The sequence below is a fragment of the Cyclopterus lumpus genome, chromosome 7 (assembly GCF_009769545.1).
Source record: "Cyclopterus lumpus isolate fCycLum1 chromosome 7, fCycLum1.pri, whole genome shotgun sequence".
NCBI lineage: Eukaryota > Metazoa > Chordata > Actinopteri > Perciformes > Cyclopteridae > Cyclopterus > Cyclopterus lumpus.
Genome location: NC_046972.1, coordinates 19,453,394 through 19,475,618, shown reverse-complemented (window position 1 = coordinate 19,475,618; position 22,225 = coordinate 19,453,394). Strand labels below are relative to the sequence as shown.

The window sequence follows — 22,225 nt, the reverse complement described above, 5'->3', positions numbered from 1 at the left end:
GTGTGTGTGAGAGACTGAGTGATAGACTGACAGCCACATGACAGGAGTGAGCTGTGATCACAGCTCTGTTGAGGAGACACCGATGGCAGTGCTTGGCTGGATGCCCATCAGTTTGTCTATCTGTCTGCCTTTCCGGTCATACTGTAGGTACACACACACACCCACACACATAGACACACTCAAACGTACCTGGCTCAGTGCTTAATGGGGGCCTGTCTGTCATACACATATGCCCGCACGCACGCCGTCAACAAACTGGCGGTGGAGCCGCCACGGTGCAGTGATTCCAGCTTTGGTTCCACATCACCTCCTGCTAATGGTGGTAATTAATTGATGAATGAGGTCAAATCGGAGATATCCGCGCACGTCTCAATTCGGATACAACCCCATCTCATCCCCGCGCTCACCTCCGCGCCAACCCCCAAGTTGTTTTCTTAATGCGCAGTGCACCACATTCCCTCTATGCTCATCTGCATAAGACCTTGGGATGAATGTTAACGATGTTTAATTAGACAAGACGTGGGATGGATGAGTGGGTGGAGGCACGGAGGCCACCGTGGTGCTGCCCCCCGCTGGGGGGGTGGGGGGGGGGAGAACACATAAAACACACATAGAAAACCGGCAAGCACTCTCACACACACACGCACGCACACACGCACACACACTTGATGAACAATAAATGACCATTAAAAGGCCAAAAGCTGCAGCTGAACATGACCTTACTACGCTCAGACTTAGTGCTACGAGCGCCGTCTTCCATATTTCACCAACATCAAGGGCAGTGACCCCTCAATGTTAATGCAATCTAAATGAAAAATGTTTTGAGGGCAATACATTTCTAAGATATTATGTCGTTTTTACCGACAATAATTAACCAAACATTCATTTCCCACAGTTTCAACGGGAAATTAATTGGCCCAAAATTAGTGCATTTCAATTCCTCCTCCTGGCCCTTGTTTGTATTTCAGAGAGTTTGTAGAGTGTCCTTCTACCATCACTTGAATGCTAGTTGAATGGATTCAACACAGTGATCCCATTTACCTTCTCATTATTACTTTTTTGGCCTAATCCAACTGCAGCTTATTACATTTTCTGGTCCATAATTGGGTGAGTGAACATGGTGACTGGGATCAATGCCAGGTGAATGCACTGCGAACCGTGCCCGAGGCCGGCGTGCCGGCTTTACGCGCTTATCTGAGACGTCGAGACAACGTTCCCGACCGTGTACACATTTCCACTACGCTGATCGGTGAAAGAACACGAGGCAGCAGCTTACTGTAGGGTAATCCAGTAAATGATCTGCGTGTCGCTTCGACACTTGCACGCCATCGCCCCGAGATAAGGGGGATGCAGATGTTTTCCCTGCTCGCCGTTTCCCAGGTGATGTGTCGTTATCCAGACTCGGGCCTCAGACCTGCTGTTCTTCTTCGCCCATCTTCCTCAACCGGGTGAACCGACTGTGGACCCGATGCGAAGGCACGCTCTCTCTCTCTCTCTCTCAAACGTGCACTTTGTGTGTGTGTATATCGCCCGCCGCTCCTTCCTCCAGGCGGCGGGCTTATCTCGTGGTCACGGCCAGGCGGAGTCACCTGCGAACGCACGTTGGATTAGCAGGCTGCCTCGGGTAGAGGCGTTTAATGCAGCGCCCCCCCGAGGATTTCCCGGGCAACGTTGCGAGGCTGAAGCAAGCCCGGCGGGAGGCATCTCCGGGCCTAGATTGAGATCAGACTCCTCAAAGCTGCCATATAAAAAAAAAAATATATATAAAAAAAAACATTCAATGAAAGAGTCATTTGAGAGACACGGGTAAACAGGCTTTGATTACAATAGAGAAAAGGGGGAGTGTGTTTGTCCTCTTAAAAAAAAAAAAGAAGCCTTCGCTGAAACAACAACGAGGCCGCTCGTTCTCCTTTTGTGTTGGAGATGCCATGTTGAATCTCCACTCTTAATTAATTTGGTGAGCGCAGAGAGGGAGCGTTTGTCACCCCTGCTCTCGCCTGTTAGTGCTATTTGTCTCCGGGTGACCTTTGATTTCACACCGCATTGGTTCTCCCCCCCCCCCCCCCCCCCCCCCCCCCCCCCCCCCCCCCCCCGTTATAGACAAGAGGCATTTTTTTCCTTCTTTTTCCGCTGACAACAGAGGAAGCCTTATCTTTTAAATAAGTAATTCCTCGTCTGCTCAGTGAGTTCACCAGCAGCAACATATTGGGATTGCTGAAAAGGCCGGCACAGAGGCCCACTGGGGAAAAGATCTCCTCTTCTCTATGTGCTTCACCACCTTCGCCTGAGTCTCATTAAAGATTCCACAACGCTGTGTTTGAACAAGGCTTTCTATACGGGGGGTATATTCTATGCTACAACCCTGCTTTTGTTTGTTGAAATTATATATTTTCGTTGTTGTTGTTGTTGTTGCCTTTAGTAAAAGCTTTCAAACAGGATTCACATTACAGTATTACGGTATGATTTGACTGTCGGTTATTTGGAAGCCCCCGTTGTTACGAGGTCTCCGTGGACAGCCCTGGGTTTGGCATCGGTTTCAGTGTGTGACACAGAGGGGGCAGGTTTATCGTTGTATTGTGGAGGGTTTTAGGCAGTGACACAATAGCACCAGCCAGGCCTCCTTTGGCACCAGCTGGGACCCAGAGCTTTAGTTTTTTTTGGGTGAGGCAGCATTGATTGGGGTGATGGCTGGAGTGACTGAGAGTTGGGTTCGGGGGAGGGAATTGCGAGGGGATGGATGTGCTGGCACCTGGCTCTGTGAGTTCTGGCTGGATGCTGGAAGCGGTCTCCAGTAACACTGATGCATCGCTATGAATTATATTACGCCTTGGCAACTGCTTACTCCCAGATTCATCTTAGCAGTCATTGGGTTGTTTATTTATTTGTTTACACAATTTGTCCAAATAGTTCTCAAGTCCAATAAACGAAAAGAAATGAGAGATTACGAGATAAAAAAAACGAGGCAGATTTAAATAGTATTTTAGCCGACGGGTATTTGTGGAGGCGAAAAAGAATTGCGACAGCTTGCAAAGGTGTAGCGGAGTGCTTTTGTTTCTGCCCAAATGTCATTGGAGGTGGCGAACGGCGTGGCAAAGTACAAGACGTTTTTTTCTCTGAACACGTCTTGAACGCCTGCCTGGAAAGCTGCCGGGATAACACCTCATTCAATGGCCGCCTGCGAGCTGTAGCACGTTGGGCTTTGGGAGATAGAGGTGATGCCTCGGGGGTCCTTTTGTTCAACTCTGACACGGCCGTTCGGACACCTTTTGTTCTGGAAGGAGAGGCCCATTCACAGCGTGCCCGGGGAACAAATTGAATCTGGTTGACAATTAATAGCCGGGGCGGCATGTTTAATTAAGAGCATGTAGCAGGTGAGAGACGTGAGGCAGATAAACAGAGGAGAGCTGCACGGAGCCAGACCGGGCTCACAAAGGAAGCAGGCCATTGGAGCGTCTGGCTGATCGATTCCCCTCCGCCGTCTGCAGAGAGAACAGCGTTCACAAAGAGCAGCCTGCGCCTCCCCCTCTCCACGGGCCAAACTTTTAGAGGGGAGAGATGCGAGACAGATAATGCACACGAGGCAGACGGGGGGGGGGGGGGGGGGGGGGGGGGAGTATGCAGATAGAGGCAGAAAAGTTGAGGAAAAGTTAGGGGAAGAAAATGAAGCGCAGGTGAAACCTATACAGCTGCACTGATGCACTTTAGTATTTGGAAGCTTCGGTTTGGGGGGAAATGACCTTGAACATGATGATTATGGGTGTTGAGTGGTCATTGACTGTAGCTCATGTGGATGGCTTGTGTTACATAGATGTCTGGTGTTGGGGTCTGCTGTTGGGAGACAAAACATGCTGGTCTGACTTCAGGCGTCTGTGACCTTCACAGTCCCACATTCCCGTTATTGTAACATGAACACAGAGCGGCAGATAGCCAGGAGAGAGAGAGAGAGAGGGGGGGGGGGGGAGAGGAGGAGAGAGAGAGAGAGAGAGAGAGAGGGGAAGAGTGAGAGGGGGAGAGGAAGAGAGAGAGAGAGAGGGGAAGAGAGAGTGAGAGAGAGAGAGGGGGAGAGGAAGAGAGAGAGAGAGGGGGAGAGAGAGACGAGAGAGAGAGAGAGGGGGAGAGAGAGACGAGAGAGAGAGGAGAGAGAGAGAGAGAGGAGAGAGAGAGGAGGAGAGAGAGAGCACTTGACAGCTTGTCTGATAGTCCAAACAATACCAGTCATGGCCAGACAACGCTCTGGACACGCACATGCATGCATGAACACACACACACACACACACACACACACACACGCACACGCACACGCACACGCACACTCTCAATTAAAGGGAGCCCTCCTCTAGAACTAACAATCACATCAGTCAGCGAGATGGCAGGAGCTGAGAGGAGATAAAAAAGAGCGCGGTTCATGTGAGAATGTGACTGATCCTGTGTGTGCGCCTGCGTTTTGTCAGCGTGTGTGTGTGTGTGTGTGTGTGTGTGTGTGTGCTGCTCTGGACACGTGTGTGCTGACAGGCGTGCGGAGAGAGATGACGGGAACAGAACAGCGAGTTGCAGGAATGTAACTTGTTCATGTGAGAATTAAAAGGGCGTGTCTGTGTGCGCCGTACAGACTGTGTGTAGGAAGTAGCACGAGAGGATAAAGGCATGAGTCTGACAGACAAAGGGTGATCCTTTCATGCTGACGAGTAGTCGGGGCTGTAAGAAGAAAAAAAAGAGAGTTTCTGCCGGCTAATTGGCTTGAGCTGGAGATCTGGCCATCCCTTTGGTGAATTTTCCGACGTGTCTTGTCTTAATGTCTTTTCTGTCTGTCTCTAGAGCGGAGTGTGTTGCTCTCTGTGGATGGACAGGGCAGCGTGGGCTCAGTATTTCATCCTGTTTCTCTCTCCGACATATATTGTAGTCGATTAAAGACATAACCTTTTTGACCTTTTAACACGTAATCAGCCTCTTCTTCAATCGGTGCCTCTGCCTCTTTCCTTCCTTCTCCACCTCCCCCTTCTCCTTCATCCTTCATCCTTCGTCTCCTTCATCTCCTTCGTCTCTCGTCTTCCCCGACTTTTACTTGGTCGAGAAGGTTTCGTTCTCTGCGCCGCAATTTCTTCTCCATTTTTTTTTTTTTTTTTTGTATTTAAGCGCCCTTTCGCTATCGCTGCATATTGAGAACAGGCTGAACCACACGCCATAAACTTCACATAACCCCTCCCATTCTCAGCGCTGCATGCTAATCGTGCAAGCGCGCACACACATTTGCAACCGCGTGCTCTTGGTGCACACGTGCGTGACTGCATCGTCAAAGATAGCTGCGATGTTGAGGGAAGTCCTTGTAGGTGGTTCCGGGGTGTGTCTCGGATTGGAAGTTAGAAATTGGTTTCATGCAAGGGTGCCCCAGTCATTTGGCTGTACTCAATAGGGGAATTCAGAGGATAATGCAGGCATTAATTGATTCTGGAGCCTGAAATAAATAGGCTTTCAGGCTCACATGAGACAGAACTCTGCTCATTTGTGCCATTCTGGGAAGATGGGCGATCGAGGGGAGGAGTCCAATCCCCTCTTTGGATAAGTCCAGCAGGAGCCTTAAAATGAAAGTTGACATCAGTTGATTGATATGAAGTGAACGATGACCTTCTAGATTCCACTGTCCCTTCATTTATGCATGATACCATCGCTCCTTGACTTTTGGTAAGATTTGGATGATATTTGAGATATATAGTGCTTAGATTCTCACAATGTCCCCAAAGAGAGAAAATCTCACCTCAATTATATTTAGATGACATTTCATGCCCTCTCTGTGGATTTCTCTCCGCAATATCTTTCTCGCACAAAGGAAACAACAATTTAGCATTTATGTCTGCGCTCTATATCAAATGGTGAAATTACATTCGCAGTAAAAAACCGACCCGGCAGCAGTTGGGTGTCCAATATGACATGGCACTTTCAATATGTGCCGTCTACCGAAAACAAGGGCGTCTTGTCAAATAGAAGACATACAGCAAATAATTAGAGAGAGGAGACGCCGAGAAAACCCACCTCCACCAAGTTCGCCTGTTGGTTTTTTCCAACCCTCTTTTGGTGGACAGGCGTTGGGGGTTTGAGGGGGAGAAAAGTTCGGGGGAGACAGCCTGGAGTGTCGGCAGTGGGGCTGGGGTAAGGTCGGCATCATGGAGGCTCCGCCACTCTCCTTTCTCCTTGGTTGGGCTGTCACCGGGGGGGGGGGGGAACAGACATCATGCTGCATAGATGATGAAGAGGACGTGTGGCGTGGACGCCAGAGGTCAGACAGCCACGGGAAGCCAGGAAGTGAACCTGGCCGCCTCCAGCGGCGCACCGCAATGGGTCCGCGTGTGCGCCCACGTACACACATTCTTTTGCCCTGTTTACTAATGTAGTGCTCCATGCATCCGCCGAGCCTCCAACACGTCTTCAAGTCTTGCCAGAAGTTAGCGCCTCAGGGAAAGAGAGATGGAAGAAGAAAGAGGAGTAAAATAATCATTACACAAGACACATCTCTCAAGGGCACAGCAGTAGGCGGTCCCATATGGGCTTTAGATCAGCAGGCAGGCAGGCAGGCACACACACACACACACACACACACACAGCAACAAACATAGGGTCACAATGCTGCATAATTGTGGCTGACATAGATGGATGTATTTCATCTCAGTCAACTTTATTTCCTCTTCCCATCTATTGGGTCCCTAACACACAACAAGCTGCAGACCCGTTACCACATCTCATGAGTCCTCCGTGTTCTCGAGGTTACACTAATCTCGCCGTCTGTCTGTCTGGCAATTCTGGCCCCCTCACACACAGGAATAAAAAACAACAATAATAATGAGAATATGTACCTATAAGATAAAATAATTACACATCATAAAGTTGTACACCAGACCCATTAGTGGGGCCATACTGTCGTTGGCCCAGCAGAGCTGTGGGAATCAAAACTGGGAAGGAAGGAAGGGAATCTAATATATTTTGTAATTATGATATTAGTCACATTTCAATGTGTGTTTTGTAAATAATGTCCTTGGTGAAATGATGTTGCAATTTAGGATTACTAATTAAAATCTAGATTTTCTTTTTTTTTCCTCAAAGTCCGCCTCTGTCCCTCAAAAGCCACGACTTCTCCTTTAGCCGGTGGTGAACACAGTTAATTGACGCTGTAGCTAATCCTAATTAAGTAACTCATTTCTTCTGCCGTAGTGCCGCCGTGTTTATCTAACTGTCACTTGTAGTATTGTGTCTGGCTCTGGATTTTAATTGTTTTTTTGCGATTGACTGTTTCTTAAAAACTTTAAGAATGATAGAATAGGCCTACTTGACGAGCCGGCTGCTTAATTGGTTGCTCGTTTAGTCTTTGCAGTACACGATACACAGATGTTTGACACATGTTGAGCCACTCCAACCCACTGGAGGAGCTTCAGTGCACCTTCTCCACGCTTCTGAAGCACCATTCTTCCAGAAAGATATTCTTTAATCTGGTGTTTTTAGAGAGTGACATATGATTCATCTGATTTTCATACTCATGAAACCGTTCAGTAACCCCTCGTGCCCTGTATTGAAACATCTGCATTCGTTATTTATTCCGGTTTCCCCTCTGTGTCCCACTATGTGTTTGTGTGTGTGTGTGTGTCTATTTATTACACAAGAGCTCAATCATTTTTCATATTGCGTTGATAAATGGAATTTTAGTTGGTATAAAAAACGTCACCCCTCTGCAGCAATACCCCTCCTCCGTCACTATACTTTCTTATTGCTAAGTCCTTCTCTTTGTATAAAAGTATAGAGTGTGTAGAAGTGACACAGAGTGCTGGCGGAGCAGCTGCTGTGGGTTACATTGATTGTGGGAGCAGGGAGGCGTGCAGTGAGGAGGCTCCCCGAGAGAAGGCCTCCTTTTTTTTTCTTCCTCCAGAACAGTCTTATGACCGGCATGCCAAGCAGAAATGTGAAGAGAGGCATTGAGCAGCTACTGGAACACATCTATCTGTCGAGGATCAATGCCAAATTGATCCCACAACGATGTATAATGTAGGGCAGTGGACGGCTCGTCTCGCTCCTCTCACATCCTGTATGGCAGGAGGAGAGCTAAACCACGGGAGCTGAGGAGGCACATAGCGAGCGAGGTGGAGAAACTGAGCATGTCTTGGGGGGGGGGGTTAAACATATGGTGAGCCCTGTGTGGTGAAGACGCTGCGCTATGAGCTGCGTATGAACCGCGAACATGACTTCTTCTTTTTTTCTTCTTCCACGTTCGGCCCGTGATGATGCGCTACTCTGCTTCGATCGGCTGTCAAGACGGACGGACGGACGGACTGACGGAGGGTGGTGTGTGGTTGTGGGTAAGGTGGGGAGGTGAATGGACACAGTGTGACTTCCACCCCTCCCCTTCCAGCATGGGCCATCCCTGGGAAGCCCCATGTAGGTCCTAATGAGCCGTATGCTGGAGAGGGCATCTTTTTTAACCCAGTGCAGGGACTCATAGAACAGCCTCAAATCCTCTTCAACAGATGCCTCGCGCAGCTGTCAACGAGCTCCACACTCTTATTGTTGCTTACTTTCACTTTCTCAACTCCCTCACTCTCCTCCGTCTCCCCCGTCCCACTCTCTCCCTATCCCCTCTGCCCTAATAGCAGACCATCCTGCTGCGTTGGAAGCCGTGGTCAGGCAGCCTCAAAGGCCAGAGGTCACAGCTCGATAACAAAGATTCACTACCCTTCCCCCATCTCAAAACAGTAACACGGCCGAATGAGATTACATAGATACAGCGTGTGATATATTACTGCTGGTGCATTAAGAATTCATGAAGTATGAACAAAACAAAAAAGCCTAAAATGATACAGCAAAGGTGCTTTTGCTTGCAGAATCGAACCAGAAGCGCTCTGGTTTTAATCACTATAGCTGCACGCTGCTCCTTTTTTTTAAATGCATTTATCATTGTCATGGGGGGGTGAACAAAAGAAAACTTTAAACTTTGTTCCTCCTCTCTCTTTTTTTGATTATCGTCTCCCATTTTCAGTAACTCTCCACCCACCCTCCTCTTCCTCCATCCCTTTCTTTCTTTAGTGCCAGTCTCTATCTCTTCTGTGTCTAATTGCGTTTTAATTTTTTTTTTCTGGTGTAATCTCGTGATAGCCTGGAGCATCAGTAACTCCCTCACCCCCCCCCCCCCCCCCCCCCCCCCCCCCCCCCCCCCCCCCCCCCCCCCCCCCCCCCCCCCCCCCCACCAACACCCCCCCCCACCCCCACCCCCCACCCCTTTTCCCCAAATCCCCGCCAGTCCATTTGTGCCCGGTCTCGGGCAGGTTGGTTTCCTGGGCTGCCCTGGAGGAAATATCAGATGACCCGGCACTCCACAGTAAAAACCCAGGTCATCAGGGAGGGCTCCTCTCACCATATCCATCCCGTGGCCCCCTCTCATCCACTTCCTGCTTTCAAGTGCAGGGCAAGGTCAACGCTTTGAGGATGCATTCCCCAGACTTCACCACAAGGCAGGCTGGAGGCGCTGCACTCTTCTCTCTTCTTTGCCCCGTCTATTCTGTCGCATCTTCCTTTCCTGCTCTCTCACGTTCATTTCATTAGCTCAAGCTTTTACTGCAATCAATACCGTTGCTAAAGTTAGTTTTTTCCTAATACAGCGATTCATTATGTGCCTTTTCATTAGTGTCACTAGAGCGCCAGTATAACTGGAATAATACTGTAATTGACAAACATACGCTGTAATTGTTGAATCCTCTTTTTTGGTAGTGGGAGTGAAGATTTAAATGGCTGAGCTCACAAAGAAAGAGTCATTACTCAGTTTTTTTTCTTATTTGTTGGGTTTAAAAAAAAAAAGTGAGATTAATTTCTCAGACAGTGATGTAACTGTTGGTATTTAAATGTAGGGGTGGCACAGAAGGGAATGCGCCTCAGGGTTTTCCGTCCTCCCAGCTCTGTGTCGTTCCCCCCCCCCCCCCCCCCTCATTTTCCCGTCAGCTCAAAATGCGCTCCGGATGCAGACGGAGAGGAGAGGCATTATGGATGGTGTTTAGAGGCAGGTGTCTGATGCGTCCTGAGATAATGCCAAAAGACCCCTATCTCTCCTTCTAATGGAACGGCGACAGTTGTTTCAAGTGATCAGGTCTGTCGGCCGAACGCCGGAGCGTCGGTCGTCTCGACTCCTCTCTTCTCTCCCATAAATCAAAGATGCTTGTGAGAGAGGGAATCGGAAGGGGAAACGGCAAAAACAATCTGGCCTGGCGTCACCCCGGGAACGGGAATCTACCGTAGAGTATCTCAAACAGACATTGGCTTCCTGGTCTCCAAACAATTGTCATTATCGCTTTGAGACAATCAAAAGTCACATTTTTTTATTTTTTTTTATTTACTGAGAGTTTACTGCTCCTCCTCCCACGTCCACCTTCCTTGATGCGAAGAAGTAAAATGGGATGAATATGTTAGTGTCATCTCCAATTCCAAATAGCGAGACATTTCAAAAGCTGATTCTCTCCGGAGGGAAAACGTTGTACCTCTAGAGTGGAAATACCATCTGAAAGGCGAGACGGTGAAAAGCCCGTCATCTCAAAATGAAAATGTTCTCGCGGTGGCTTTTCCTTTTTCTACCGCAGCGGTTATGGGGAAAGAGAAAACAACAAAAGAAAGAAAAGGAATGAGATTCAAACTGGAGAAGGTGTGTGTGGAGGAGATGAGACGAGAGAACTTGGAGGGGGGAGGCACACTGATGAGTCCGGGAGTGACACCTCCGTAAGAGCGTGTTAATAACGTGCCGGGCCCGGGCAGGTAACCAGTAATCAGGCCCTCTGATTGTTACACGGCAGACAGAAACACACGCACACACACACACACACACACACACACACACACACACACAGGCCCGGCTCTCCATCTCCATCCGCCCTGAGACTGCGAGACTGCTCCGTCATGTTCTGGGACGGCCCCCCTTGTGCTAACAGTGTGTCGCAGCTTTCGCGGAGAAAAAAGAAACAAATGAGATGGTCGGGTTACAACAAACAGCTCCGGGTTGTTCTTTCCCCTGGAAAAATGTTTCCAACCGTCGTGTCAATTAGAGGAGATGTTGCTCAAACTCACTCTCTGGTTCACCGGCAGCTCGTGCTGATTGTTATGTATTTAGAGTGGACGAGGAAGGGAGTTTGCCTCAATTTAAGCGGTTGCAGAATACAGCTCCTCCCGGTACTGTATATATATATATATATATATATATCTATATTTCAACAGCACCTGGAGATAAAACCCCAGCTAAGATCATGTCAATGGAGAGAGGATGAGGCATAAAGGAAGGGGAGTTCAAACAGCCTTCCACAAGCAGGAGTCTAACCTGTGAGGTAGAGACAGAAGTGTGTGTGTGTGTGTGTGTGTGTGTGTGTGTGTGTGTGTGTGTGTGTGTGTGTGTGTGTGTGTGTGTGTGTGTGTGTGTGTGTGTGTGTGTGTGTGTGTGTGTGTGTGTGTGTGTGTGTGTGTGTGTGTGTGTGTGTGTGTGTGTGTGTGTGTGTGTGTGTGTGTGTGTGTGTGTGTGTGTGTGTGTGTGTGTGTGTGTGTGTGTGTGTGTGTGTGTGTGTGTGTGTGTGTGTGTGTGTGTGTGTGTGTGTGTGTGTGTGTGTGTGTGTGTGTGTGTGTGTGTGTGTGTGAGGGCTTCTTCTGAATATTTCCCCAGTGGGGGAGAAGCAGGCCAGAGGCACTGAGGTCAGCAGATAGAGTCCAGAGCCCATTGACAGCTGCTGGTTTGACTTTGATGCACCATCAGTGCTCAGCACACCGCTCCGCACGCCCCCCCCCCTTCAGCAACCCTCTTGCACTAACCCGCGAGCGTGTTTGTTCAACCTGAACACACGCTAGCCTCTCATTATGCCTCCCATGCAAACTTTGTCTCTTTGCAGCTGTTTAATGGCGGCACGTCTGTTTTTGTTTGTTTCCTCACCATAAGATGATTGCACCTTTATGGTTGGTCGGGGGGTTAGAATAATCCCTGGCATCTGTTCGGAGAGGGAGGGGTGCGCAAAGAGCCAGAGGTAGAGGCTCACTTCTATTTCTTTTTTTTTTTTTTTTTTTTTTTTTTTTTTAAAATACGAGACCATGCGGCCCACTATTTCATCCTTTGCCACAGAGACTTGGGCTGTGCCGGTTTTGTAGAGACAGGAGTGATGGAAGGGGCTATGTGCTAACAGGCACAGAGGTTACTGAAGGAGCTTCCTGCTGCCTTTTATATGCCTCCTAAAATGAGCACAGAATAGCAGGGATCAATCTAATCACTGCTGTATTGGACTCATTCAGTTACAAATGTATGCAGAGAAGTAACTTTTTTTTTGGCCCGAATACTGAAGCCTTGTTCAGTCTTTCCACTTTCTCAGAGAACACGTTTTTTCATCAACAAGGTTGTGGTCTGCGGTTACTCTTATACTTTTCATCGCTTTATTGTTTTAGTTCTGTCGCACAGCAGAAGTTCTAAAGGAGAGGAGCAGCCCTGAGCGCCTCTCGACAGCCTCATTCCCCTTCCTATCTTTTTTTTCTTTTTTTTCCTCCCCTCAATACAAGACTCCATCTTGTCATGGCTTCACTGCCTCCGGTCATTATGGCAAGAGAACAGGAAGTTAATCAACGCAGCATTATCTCCCAGCCTGCACCTGGAGGCAAGGGTGCCATTCATGCTACCAGCCCCTCTCTGCCGGGACCCCCGCCAGCCCGGGAACCCCCCTCGCACCGCAGCGTCCCGACGGGCCACCGCCAGCGTGCCTGCGTCTCTGTGCCAGGTCCCACTTGTGACACCGCCACGGCGAGAGCCAATCGGAGCCTTCGTTGAGACTGCGTGCATGCAAAAAGAAACGGAGGAAGGAAAAAACAAACGACTGGCTCAGTTTTTTGTGACCGCTACGTGCCGCCTCGTGTGTCTCGTCGTCATCCAGTTCCTGGCGTGGAGAAAGCTGATGCATTGGGAGAGATTATTGGAGGAAGCTTTTACATTTTTGAACAAAATATCCACACTTAAAGTTTTGTTGACACTCCAACGCGAGGAGTGCCGCATATCAATAGCAACTGAAAAAGATCATATTTTCCGTGCATGATGACAGCAGGTCTGGCCTTTATTGCGCGTCGCTCTCGCTAACAGTCCGCGAAGCTGACAAATGTTCTCGCTGAGGAGTGAATTGCCGGCTGTCGCTGGTAATCATTAGGTTGTCTGCCGGCACCCAAAGTGCTTTTATTTCTGCCCATTAGTTTGGTGAGAAAATGGCCGGGTATGGTCAAGCGTGCTCCCCCCTTCCACTCAGACTGATGCAGTAGGCAGCGCGAGTATGGGAAACATAAACGAGTTTGAAGTATCTCTATTTATACCAGTGGCAGTTTCCCCTCTCTTTATATTTCCGTGTCTGCATCTCTTTCTACACAACTGACTCCGAAGGATCTTCGCCTTTTTTTTTCTCCTTTTTTTTTTGGTGTGAAGTAGCAGTGCACACGCATGTCAATATTGTGAGACTGGCGTGTAATTATTATTCAAAGGTTAAAGAGTGGATTGATCCACAGAGGAGTGTCAAGGGCAGATCAAAGGGATTTGGGGGAGGATCGGACCAAAAATGTTAAAAGCTGCTCCCTCTCAAACACAGAGACATCAATCTTCCCGTGAGCACCTTGATGTCCTCCGAGGAGAACTTGATCAAAGCTCTCGGAACAAAGATGGCCTCAGAAGATGATCTGACCTCAGCTGCGATCCACTTCTGTCTTTCACTTTACTTTTACCAGTCTCCATTTACCTGCCTGAGCTCCCCGGCACTTCCCCTCGTTTCCGTGTTTGTGCTGCTGGTTAGGCCGTCTGAATATCAATGAAGCGGTCTCACCGATGTATTACAAACACAAGAGAACGGTGATTAAAGATGACATATCTAAGCCTCGCTCCCTTCCCCTCTCCTCTCTTCTCTTTTCCACAGGAGATCGCAGCTTACTTGATAACATTTGAAAAGCATGAAGAATGGCTAACGACATCCCCTAAAACAAGGTAAGACGATCGCCCTTCTGCACTATTTTCAAAACACAAGTTAAGAATCATAACCCTGAACAAATGCATTCAGAGAGTCCAAATTTTCATTTTTTGTTTTACATTATTATTTTCTTCAAGACCATTTCCCTCCCTAGTTCAGTGTAGGATGTTAAATATTACAGACTGCTGATGGCTGTTCAGAAAAGTTTACAGATTGAATGATAGAATATTAATTTTGACTGATAATTGCCTCTTAGCAAGCCAATTAACATAGCAAGCCCTGTTGCAGCATCTGCTTTGAATGCTATGTTAATGTGTTCCTATCTGTCTGCACATTCACCACTCGGCTAATAACAAGGTGTTTGTCTGGGTCAGACGTTACGCCCACATGTGGCACAAAAAAAGGCCGTCTAGCAAACACGTGCAATTTTCATGTCGGCAAATGAACGGCTATCGTGGCGCCATTGGCCGCGATGTAATTACCTGCCGAGTAGAATGATTGATTAATAATGCACGAGGCGTTGCAATAGCATTTCCTCCACGTTTGACAAAGTAGTGGACAGCCCTTTTGTTTAAGTAGCTCGGGATGATCTCTTGGTCGTGGACGGCTCTGGGATTGACACCCCTCGGCGTCTTTCGGGGCTGTCTGGAACTTTACTGCTGCACCGTCGGAGCCTCGCAATTACTTCACCGCCGCAGCAAACGCAGCGCGCTCGCATTTCCAATGCTGTTCGGGAATGGGCTCGATACGTGAAACTTTTTCTCCCTGGCATTATTAGCAGTCCTCATCCGTGTGTAAATGGACCCTGGGCCCAGTGACATAGAACCCATTCCTCTCCCCACCCCTCCTCTCTTCCTGCTGCCTCGGAGGGACATTGATAATAGTTCTGCATAAAGACACTGCCAATTAGAATACATTCTCTGGTGTAATTATGGAGCATGGACCAAAAGAGCACTGAGGACACCTTTTTTCTTTCTTTCCTTTTTTTTCCTTACATTTTTTTTTATCAAGAATGTCCTCTACTTCTCCGCCTCACCCGAAATGAAAGCGTGAGGCGTTGTCGATAGGGCCTGCAGAGTTGGTATTAGACTCCTCGTTAGTGCTCTTTCGGGCTGGCCTCGACTTAGGAAACTAACGCTGGTGCGATTCTGTCGACGAAGCGATTTATTTAATTTAATTAAGCAGATTTTGCACAAAGAACCATGCAAAAGCACCACTTTAAATCGCGTGTTTACCAGAGACGGTCTGATATTTTAAATAAGATTCAAGACATTTGTATTGTCATATGCACAGTGAACAGACAAAATGAAATAATTTACTTTGCTCGGTCCTCTCCTTCTACACAGTATTACAATAACTTAAAATGAAAGAAAAAAAGCATACAAAAATGAATAATCAACGAAAGAAAACTCATTCGACTAAGACCAGAACAACCAATTAGTCTACTTATCGACTCCAGAACATGTGCTCTAATCTAGCTGTAGAATGGTAAAAAAACCCCATTAAGGAACAAAAGGGCAAAGATACAACAAAAAGAGGCTGTGAAGAGTACTAGATCATTACAAATGTCAGAGTGCTGGCATCCTCCAGCACAAGACAGCCTAAAAGTGACACTCGTGAGAGATGTGAGAGACTTTTGATCCAGTGACTTTCTAGTCAAATGGTCCTCCGGATGCTCGTGGCCACAGTCTGTCACCTCTGGCTGTCTGTTCTGCCGTGGTCTCAGCTGCCAGTGTGCTCAAGGGGTTCAAACCCCCGCGTCATATCTCAGTGCAGGTGCTGATATCTCAGCAAATGTGTCACCAGGGGAGCATCCCCTAGTGTATGCCTGCGATCCCCCGACAACACGAACAACGCGCTCCCGTGTTTTTGCGAAGGTTGCCGTGGTTGCAGGACAGGACGCGGGTGCGTTTGCTCTCCGTGTGCGTTTTCTTGACAAGGGAGACGGGGAGAGAGGTTGTGAAGTGTTTGTGTTTTCCTAGATGTCAGAGAAAGGGTACGGCGTGGTGATGGATGTCGGGGCCAGGAGAGGTTGGGGGGGGGGAGCGAAAGGGTGCGCCGTGTATGTGTGATTGATGGGAGATGACTGATGGCTGGCCCTCCTGTATGAAAAGCTTTCTGCTCAAGGTCACGGGGGTGAAAGGTCAAACTAGGGACACCTGTGGTTAAGTGCCGCCCTATCGTTTGTCATCGCGCAGCTCCGGGTAGGTGCGCGTGCATCTGATTGTGGGTGCGCGTTGTCTGCGTGTGGATTGACCTCCAGGGGGAATAGGCTAAGTAGGCTAATTCTCCCCCTGCCAGCGCCTGTAGACGGGGTCAGTGGGGCATGATGGGGAGGCAGAGATAAGCAGCGGGGTCGTGCACGGGGAGAGGCACCGCACTGCATGGCTGCACCGCATGCATGTAACAACTCTGACACATGCAGGTCGTAAACATGGGAGTGGGCAACAGCCAGAGCTCAAGGAGCTGACGCTAGCTGTTTGACCAAAGGTGACACGCGATGCAGGACATGCCCTGAATAGAGATGGCATCCTGTCAACGCGAGGAAGTCGAGGTGGAGGGCACCAAAGGACACGCACACACGCGTGTGCATTACGGGGCTAATGCGCATCATTCGGGCTCATACAGCAGTGCGGCCGGTGTTGTCTTTTTGTTTGGGTCTGTTCCTGTTTGTTTATCATTTTAAAATCTGAAGCGTGCCGGGGGATAGCGGTGGAATGCTGAGTGATTGATGTGCCTGGCTCGAGTAATACACATTCCCTTTCAGATAGGAAGTGCAACTGTGCTTGAAATCAATACCGGCGTTCTCCCACTGACTGCTTGAACAGCACTACAGCTAATTCAGGCCGCACCTGTCAGAGCCGGGGGAAAATCTTCCCCTACTCGGGGCCTTACACTTTAATTTACACCCGTAGCCTCGCTGGCTTCCATTTCCATTAAAGGGAGAGCCTGGCATTATGGCTTTAATGAAGGCCGCGGCCAGGCTGTGATTTAAGATGGCCGTTACCCCGCACCTTCACTCCACAGGAGGGAACACACTTAAAGGGACAATTAGGATTTTCCTCCTCTACATCCTTCCAGAGAGCAGTACTCATTCTTTCCATTTGCCTTTTTTTTTTTGTGTTTTTTTTTTAAAGACGTGGCCATGATGCTTCAGCTGATCTGAAGGTGCCTGTGGGAGTAGAGTGAAGGGACGGAAACAATGTGGTTCCATATCTAGACAATAACATCTGATTTGACCTCATCATGGGCATTACACTGCGCTCCCGTTGAGAGCAGGCATTCGTTGTCCATCAGAAATGACACCAATGTGTCCTTGAGGGGCTTTTCCAGAGGTGTTTGTATGCTGACAGATGGAGAAAGGCTTGTCTACCAGAGGGTGTCACAGATTGGTCAGCCCAAAGAGGTAATGGACACCTGTGTGTCTTATAGAGAAGGCTCGTTATCCTGAGCATCCCTTAAATGGCGCACGTTTTCATGAGCGGAGCAGTCGCACATTAGTGTTTCTTGCCTCCACTGTTTGCTTTTATAGGACTTGTTAACAGCCACCCCTCTCGACACACAACACACAGAGCGCTTCTAACGCCTGTCATCCCGATCGCTCTGTATGTGTGTGGGTGTGTTTGTGTTCTCTCCCGTCTCGCATGAAATGCAAACATGCAGTCGACTTGTTTCAGCTGCCGACGCGGCGGGACTATGTGAGCCCGCCGCGTCGGCTTCTACGCAAGTTTGGAACGCACACATTTTGACTTGCATGAGCACAGAACACACACACACACACACATACACACACGCACGCAAACATTGTGTATTGGAACCATCAAACAATAAGCACGGGTCCTCGGAGGGCCCCGCCATGACACTGAACCTTGCCGCCCCCACGTCCCAGCGCAATAGAACCTCTCTCCTCCCACATTCACATCCCGAGCAACGGGCGGCGGCAGCACTCCAAAATGAAACCGAGTCCCTTCAGACAGCTTCCAAAGACAATGCTTTTATTAAAACCTACAGCGGCGGCGCCACCCCAGAGGCGCCGGGCGCACCAACAACAGAGTCGAGCCGAACCGAGAGGCGGCCTGAAATCTACTAACGACTGTTTGTTTGCTATTGTGTCTTTGTGTGTGTGTGTGGACTGTGAATTGTGTGTGTGTGTGTGTGTGTGTGTCTGTGTGTGTGTGTGTGTGTGTGAGCGAGGAAGAAATGGATCGTGGGGATCGTGCCTACGCATGTGTAAACAGCCGTGTGTGTGTGTGTGTGTACGTACTCTTGCGTAAGCGTGGCGACGCATTTGAAAAGGACATTGTGGAGGAGCATATGCAGGCATTTATGAATGCATTAAGATGGCATGTGTGTGCATGATTACCAGTGAAACGGTGTGAATGTGTTTTGAATATTAAATACAGTGCTTGGGTATGCTGTGTTTTTTGTTTTTTTTATAAGTGGTAGTAGTATGTGGGTGAGTCTGCCACTATGAATAAGACCTCTCTGGGCTTATGTGTAAACTCTGTTTATGTCACCTAGTCTGGCACATGGTGTGAGGAAGGGCCGGGCTTTCTGTGTGTGTGTGTGTGTGTGTGTGTGTACTGTAAGTAGGGGTTGGGGTGATGTGTAGGATTTGCCTGAGAAGGGCGTCTGATAGTGTTTGGTCCTAATGCTTTGTGGCACTCTTTGACTGGCAGACTTTCAGAGGAGAGTGGAAAAGGGCAGGAACAGCTGGAGAGAGCAGAGAGAGATGGGGGATGGGGGATGGGGGGATGGGGGGGGGGGGGGGGGCACAAAGAAGGGGGCATAGAAACCTGAAACCAAGGCATGAAAGATAAAGAGGTATTAGATAAGATCACATTGAAATGAAGACAGTGGGACATATGGCACGGAATCAAGCTTGAGTTGTGAAAAAAAGGAAAAAAAAGGCAGCATGTCACGTAAATGTGAAGAGACTGATGGGTGAGGGGAGCTCGTGTGAACGTTGTCGTCGCTTTCCTCCACTTGTACCGCTTCTCTTCTGTTTTTAAAAATAACTAAATAAATGTTATACCAACTCTTCATGAGCAAAAGTTTAGTTTGTTGCATAGTGACACGTCTCCCCTGGCTCGGGCCCTGGAGGACACTGTCCCACGCTGCTTCCACCCAGTCAACAGCTCCTGACAAGGACAGCTATGCCCACCTGGGGCATTGCGGGCTGGGTGGAATAAAGCCCACCAGGGGAAAGCAGAGAGGACAGGAGTGAGGTGAACCCAGAGAACACAAGGTAAGAGTGAATGAAAGGGATAAAATGAAAAATAGCCATCAATGGAAGGGTGAATATGATGGAGCGAGAGCAGTTTAGAAAATGGAAACATGTCGATAAGAGGAGCGAACGGACGAGATGGAGATGTGAGGAATAGTGATGGATGGGGTGAGGAGAAGAAGAAATAGTGTGGGGGGGGGGGAGGAGAGGATTTACGCAAACAGACAAAAGAGCGGGCGAAAGATGGAAACGAGGGGGATTGAGCTGACATAGGGCAAAGAGGGAGAGAGAAAAAAGACAAACGAAATAGAGTGGGTAAACAGCAGATAGAGATGGAGGGAGCTGAGCAATGGATTCAACTGACGGATAGAGAAAAGTCCTGTGGTTTTGGGGCATTGAAGGGAGAATGCAAACGGTCAATAGATTACAGCTAGTGCTGGGCCAAGTGCCTGGGCCTCAGACTGCTAGCCAACTTAATAGTGCCTCTTGTTTGTCTGTCCTCTAAAGTAATGCCCAAGCCGAGCCCAGGGAAGCTGGCTGAGCCTGAGGCTAGTGGAAATGGACAGGGGACTAGATATATGTTAGTTCTCATCCCAGCTGCTGTATATTACCCTGGCCAGCATGCCCACCGGAGACTATTCAATAGAACATAGAACATCATCTAGCTTTATCGCCTTTATTCCCTCTGCACCCACCAGGATGGCTGCTGAAGGCCAGGGAGGACACGGTCAGCTCTGAGAATGAATTCCTTTCATTGTGTGTCCATTTTTTTGGGGGGTTTGGTAATGGATGTTGAAGTGGAAGGTATGTTCTTACCCGTGCGACTGTGTAGCTTTTAACAAGAGCTACTTGGTTACTTCAGTTCTGCGATGCCGAGGTTACACAAGCAAAGGAGGATTGCGCAGCACGCACACAAAAAAAAAAAACCCAAGCAGCATGGAAAAAAAAAAACAAGCAGGCCCGGCCTCGCTCAGTATGCCAATATGGAGGAGGAGGAGGAGGAGGAGGTGGTGGTGGGGGGGGGAGTAAGCAGTGCAGCCAGTGGCTGGCCACAGGAGAGAGGGGATGAATAAATAGAGGAGGAAGTTGATGTCAAGCAGGTGTTCAAGGAGAAAGTGTCAGCCAAGCGGGCCGAGATGGGGAAGAAGTGCTGCCTCTGCAGCCTGATAATAAAGACTTAATTCAATTAGCGCTTCTGCACCGGTGAGCAGTGTGCAGGCTGGCTGTCATGGAGCGGGCCACAGACACAGCAGAGCACACCCTCAGCCACCGAGACACACACACAGACCTCCACCGACTCAGCCCTTCACAATGCTCTCCGTTGTTTCCCTAGCGCTCTCTGCCTTACACACACACACACACACACACACACACACACACACACACACACACACACACAAACACAAACGTAACGTATTATTCACACCTGAGTCACTGAGCAGTCCAGACACTAAACCCTGCCTACACATCTCTCCTACACTCACACTGACACTACCCCCCCTACCCCCCCTTTTCAAACTGAACTCTTTTCAGCTCCTCTCCCTTCACCTCCTTGATTTTCTATTTTCAACCCCCCTCTGCTCTCCACCCCCGCTTGTACCGTCCTCCTCCACCTCCTCGTCACTCTGCCCCGGTCGGTGCCGAGTGGCCGTATGTCAGCCAGTACCGCGGGGGGATTGGGAGTGCGAGTCCCTATTTTCAGCCCGTCACGCCCCGGTGCCCAGTTGGGTGCTGTCCTGTAGGCATATGGTGGAGCAGGCCCCGGATCCTGGGCCTTTTTAAGAAAGCACAAGGGGGCGTTTCAGTGTAAAGCAGCCTCTCGTCCCGCGCACCTCCCCTTGCCATACCCTGGAACCATGGTCTCCCACTCTGGGATTTGGGTGCGGTCCGAGAACTCCTGTTCCGGACCGGTCACGTCACGGACCCATGGGTGGTGCAGTAGCACCTGGGAGAGACGCGCAGTTAGGTCTCGAAAGCTCCCAAACATACAGGAAGGGGGGGGGAGGCAGAACAGGAAGTGGCAGAGGAACAGGAGGAGGGAGGAGGGAGGAGGGAAGAGGGAAGAGGGAAGAGGGAAGAGGGAGGAGGGAGGAGGGAAGAGGAGGAGGAGGAGAAAGGACACAAGGCTTCAGTGATACCGTTTGCTGTTATGTAAAGAGAAGGAGAAAATAGGTCCTGGATCGCTGCCAGAGAGCTGGTGAATCACCAGCAAAGAACAGGCACGACATGGACACACACACACGCGCGCACACACACACACACACACACACATGCACGCACACACACACATACACGCACACACACTAACTGGCACACATTCTGTCCCATTTCTTCGCCCCAGCTGAGCTTCACAGTACAGGAAGTACCACGGATGATGAGTATCCACGTGGCGACATTCTGTGTTCTACAAAGCAAACGGCAGGACTGACCCCTCATCACACACACCTTTACTCACTTGACCTTTGCCCTCCACCTGTCTGATTGGTCTGCACGTTGTGCTTCCATCCTTCCCTTTGCGGTATGTCTTTCTCCTCTTCGTACTTTTTGTTTGGTTTCCCCAGCGACGCGGGCAGCTGCTCCTTAAAGAGCTCTGGCTCACTGGGCATGAAACATTCAGGGTATTTCTTACCTGCATTAGCCTGGAAGATAGTTAGCCTGTTGATTCGGATGAGCTGTCTTCATTACTGTAGATTTGTATTAGCCCTGCACACTCCTGCCCACTTCGTCAGTCAGTACTTTACCCCAGGCCAGACCCTTACTACTTTAACTGCTTCATTAAAGATGGGAGAAGATGGAGTGGGTGGAATGTGGTAGATAGCCATGTATTAATTTTGCATCAGTGAATTAATCAATTCAAATATAAGTCAATTGATAAATTATTCAAATGTCTTTTTTTTTTTGCATTAGCGTCATGTGGGCACATACGGGGAAGGTGAGAACCATTTCAGATTGGATGATTAATATTCATAATCTTTTTTTAAAATTAAGTAAAAGAAATAGCTATCAATTACATATCAAG

General features: G+C 49.0%; 1 protein-coding gene across 1 annotated transcript in view; it reads left to right on the top strand.

Moving 5' to 3' along the window:
- Positions 1-12,898: 12,898 nt before the first annotated feature.
- The window catches only part of camta1a (calmodulin binding transcription activator 1a), a 147,195-nt gene continuing 137,868 nt past the window's right edge, over positions 12,899-22,225 (top strand). Inside the window, exon 1 of the mRNA XM_034538255.1 lies at positions 12,899-13,996. Coding sequence (XP_034394146.1) covers positions 13,875-13,996 — 122 coding nt within the window. The 5' untranslated portion in view covers positions 12,899-13,874. The remainder of the gene's footprint in view (positions 13,997-22,225) is intronic.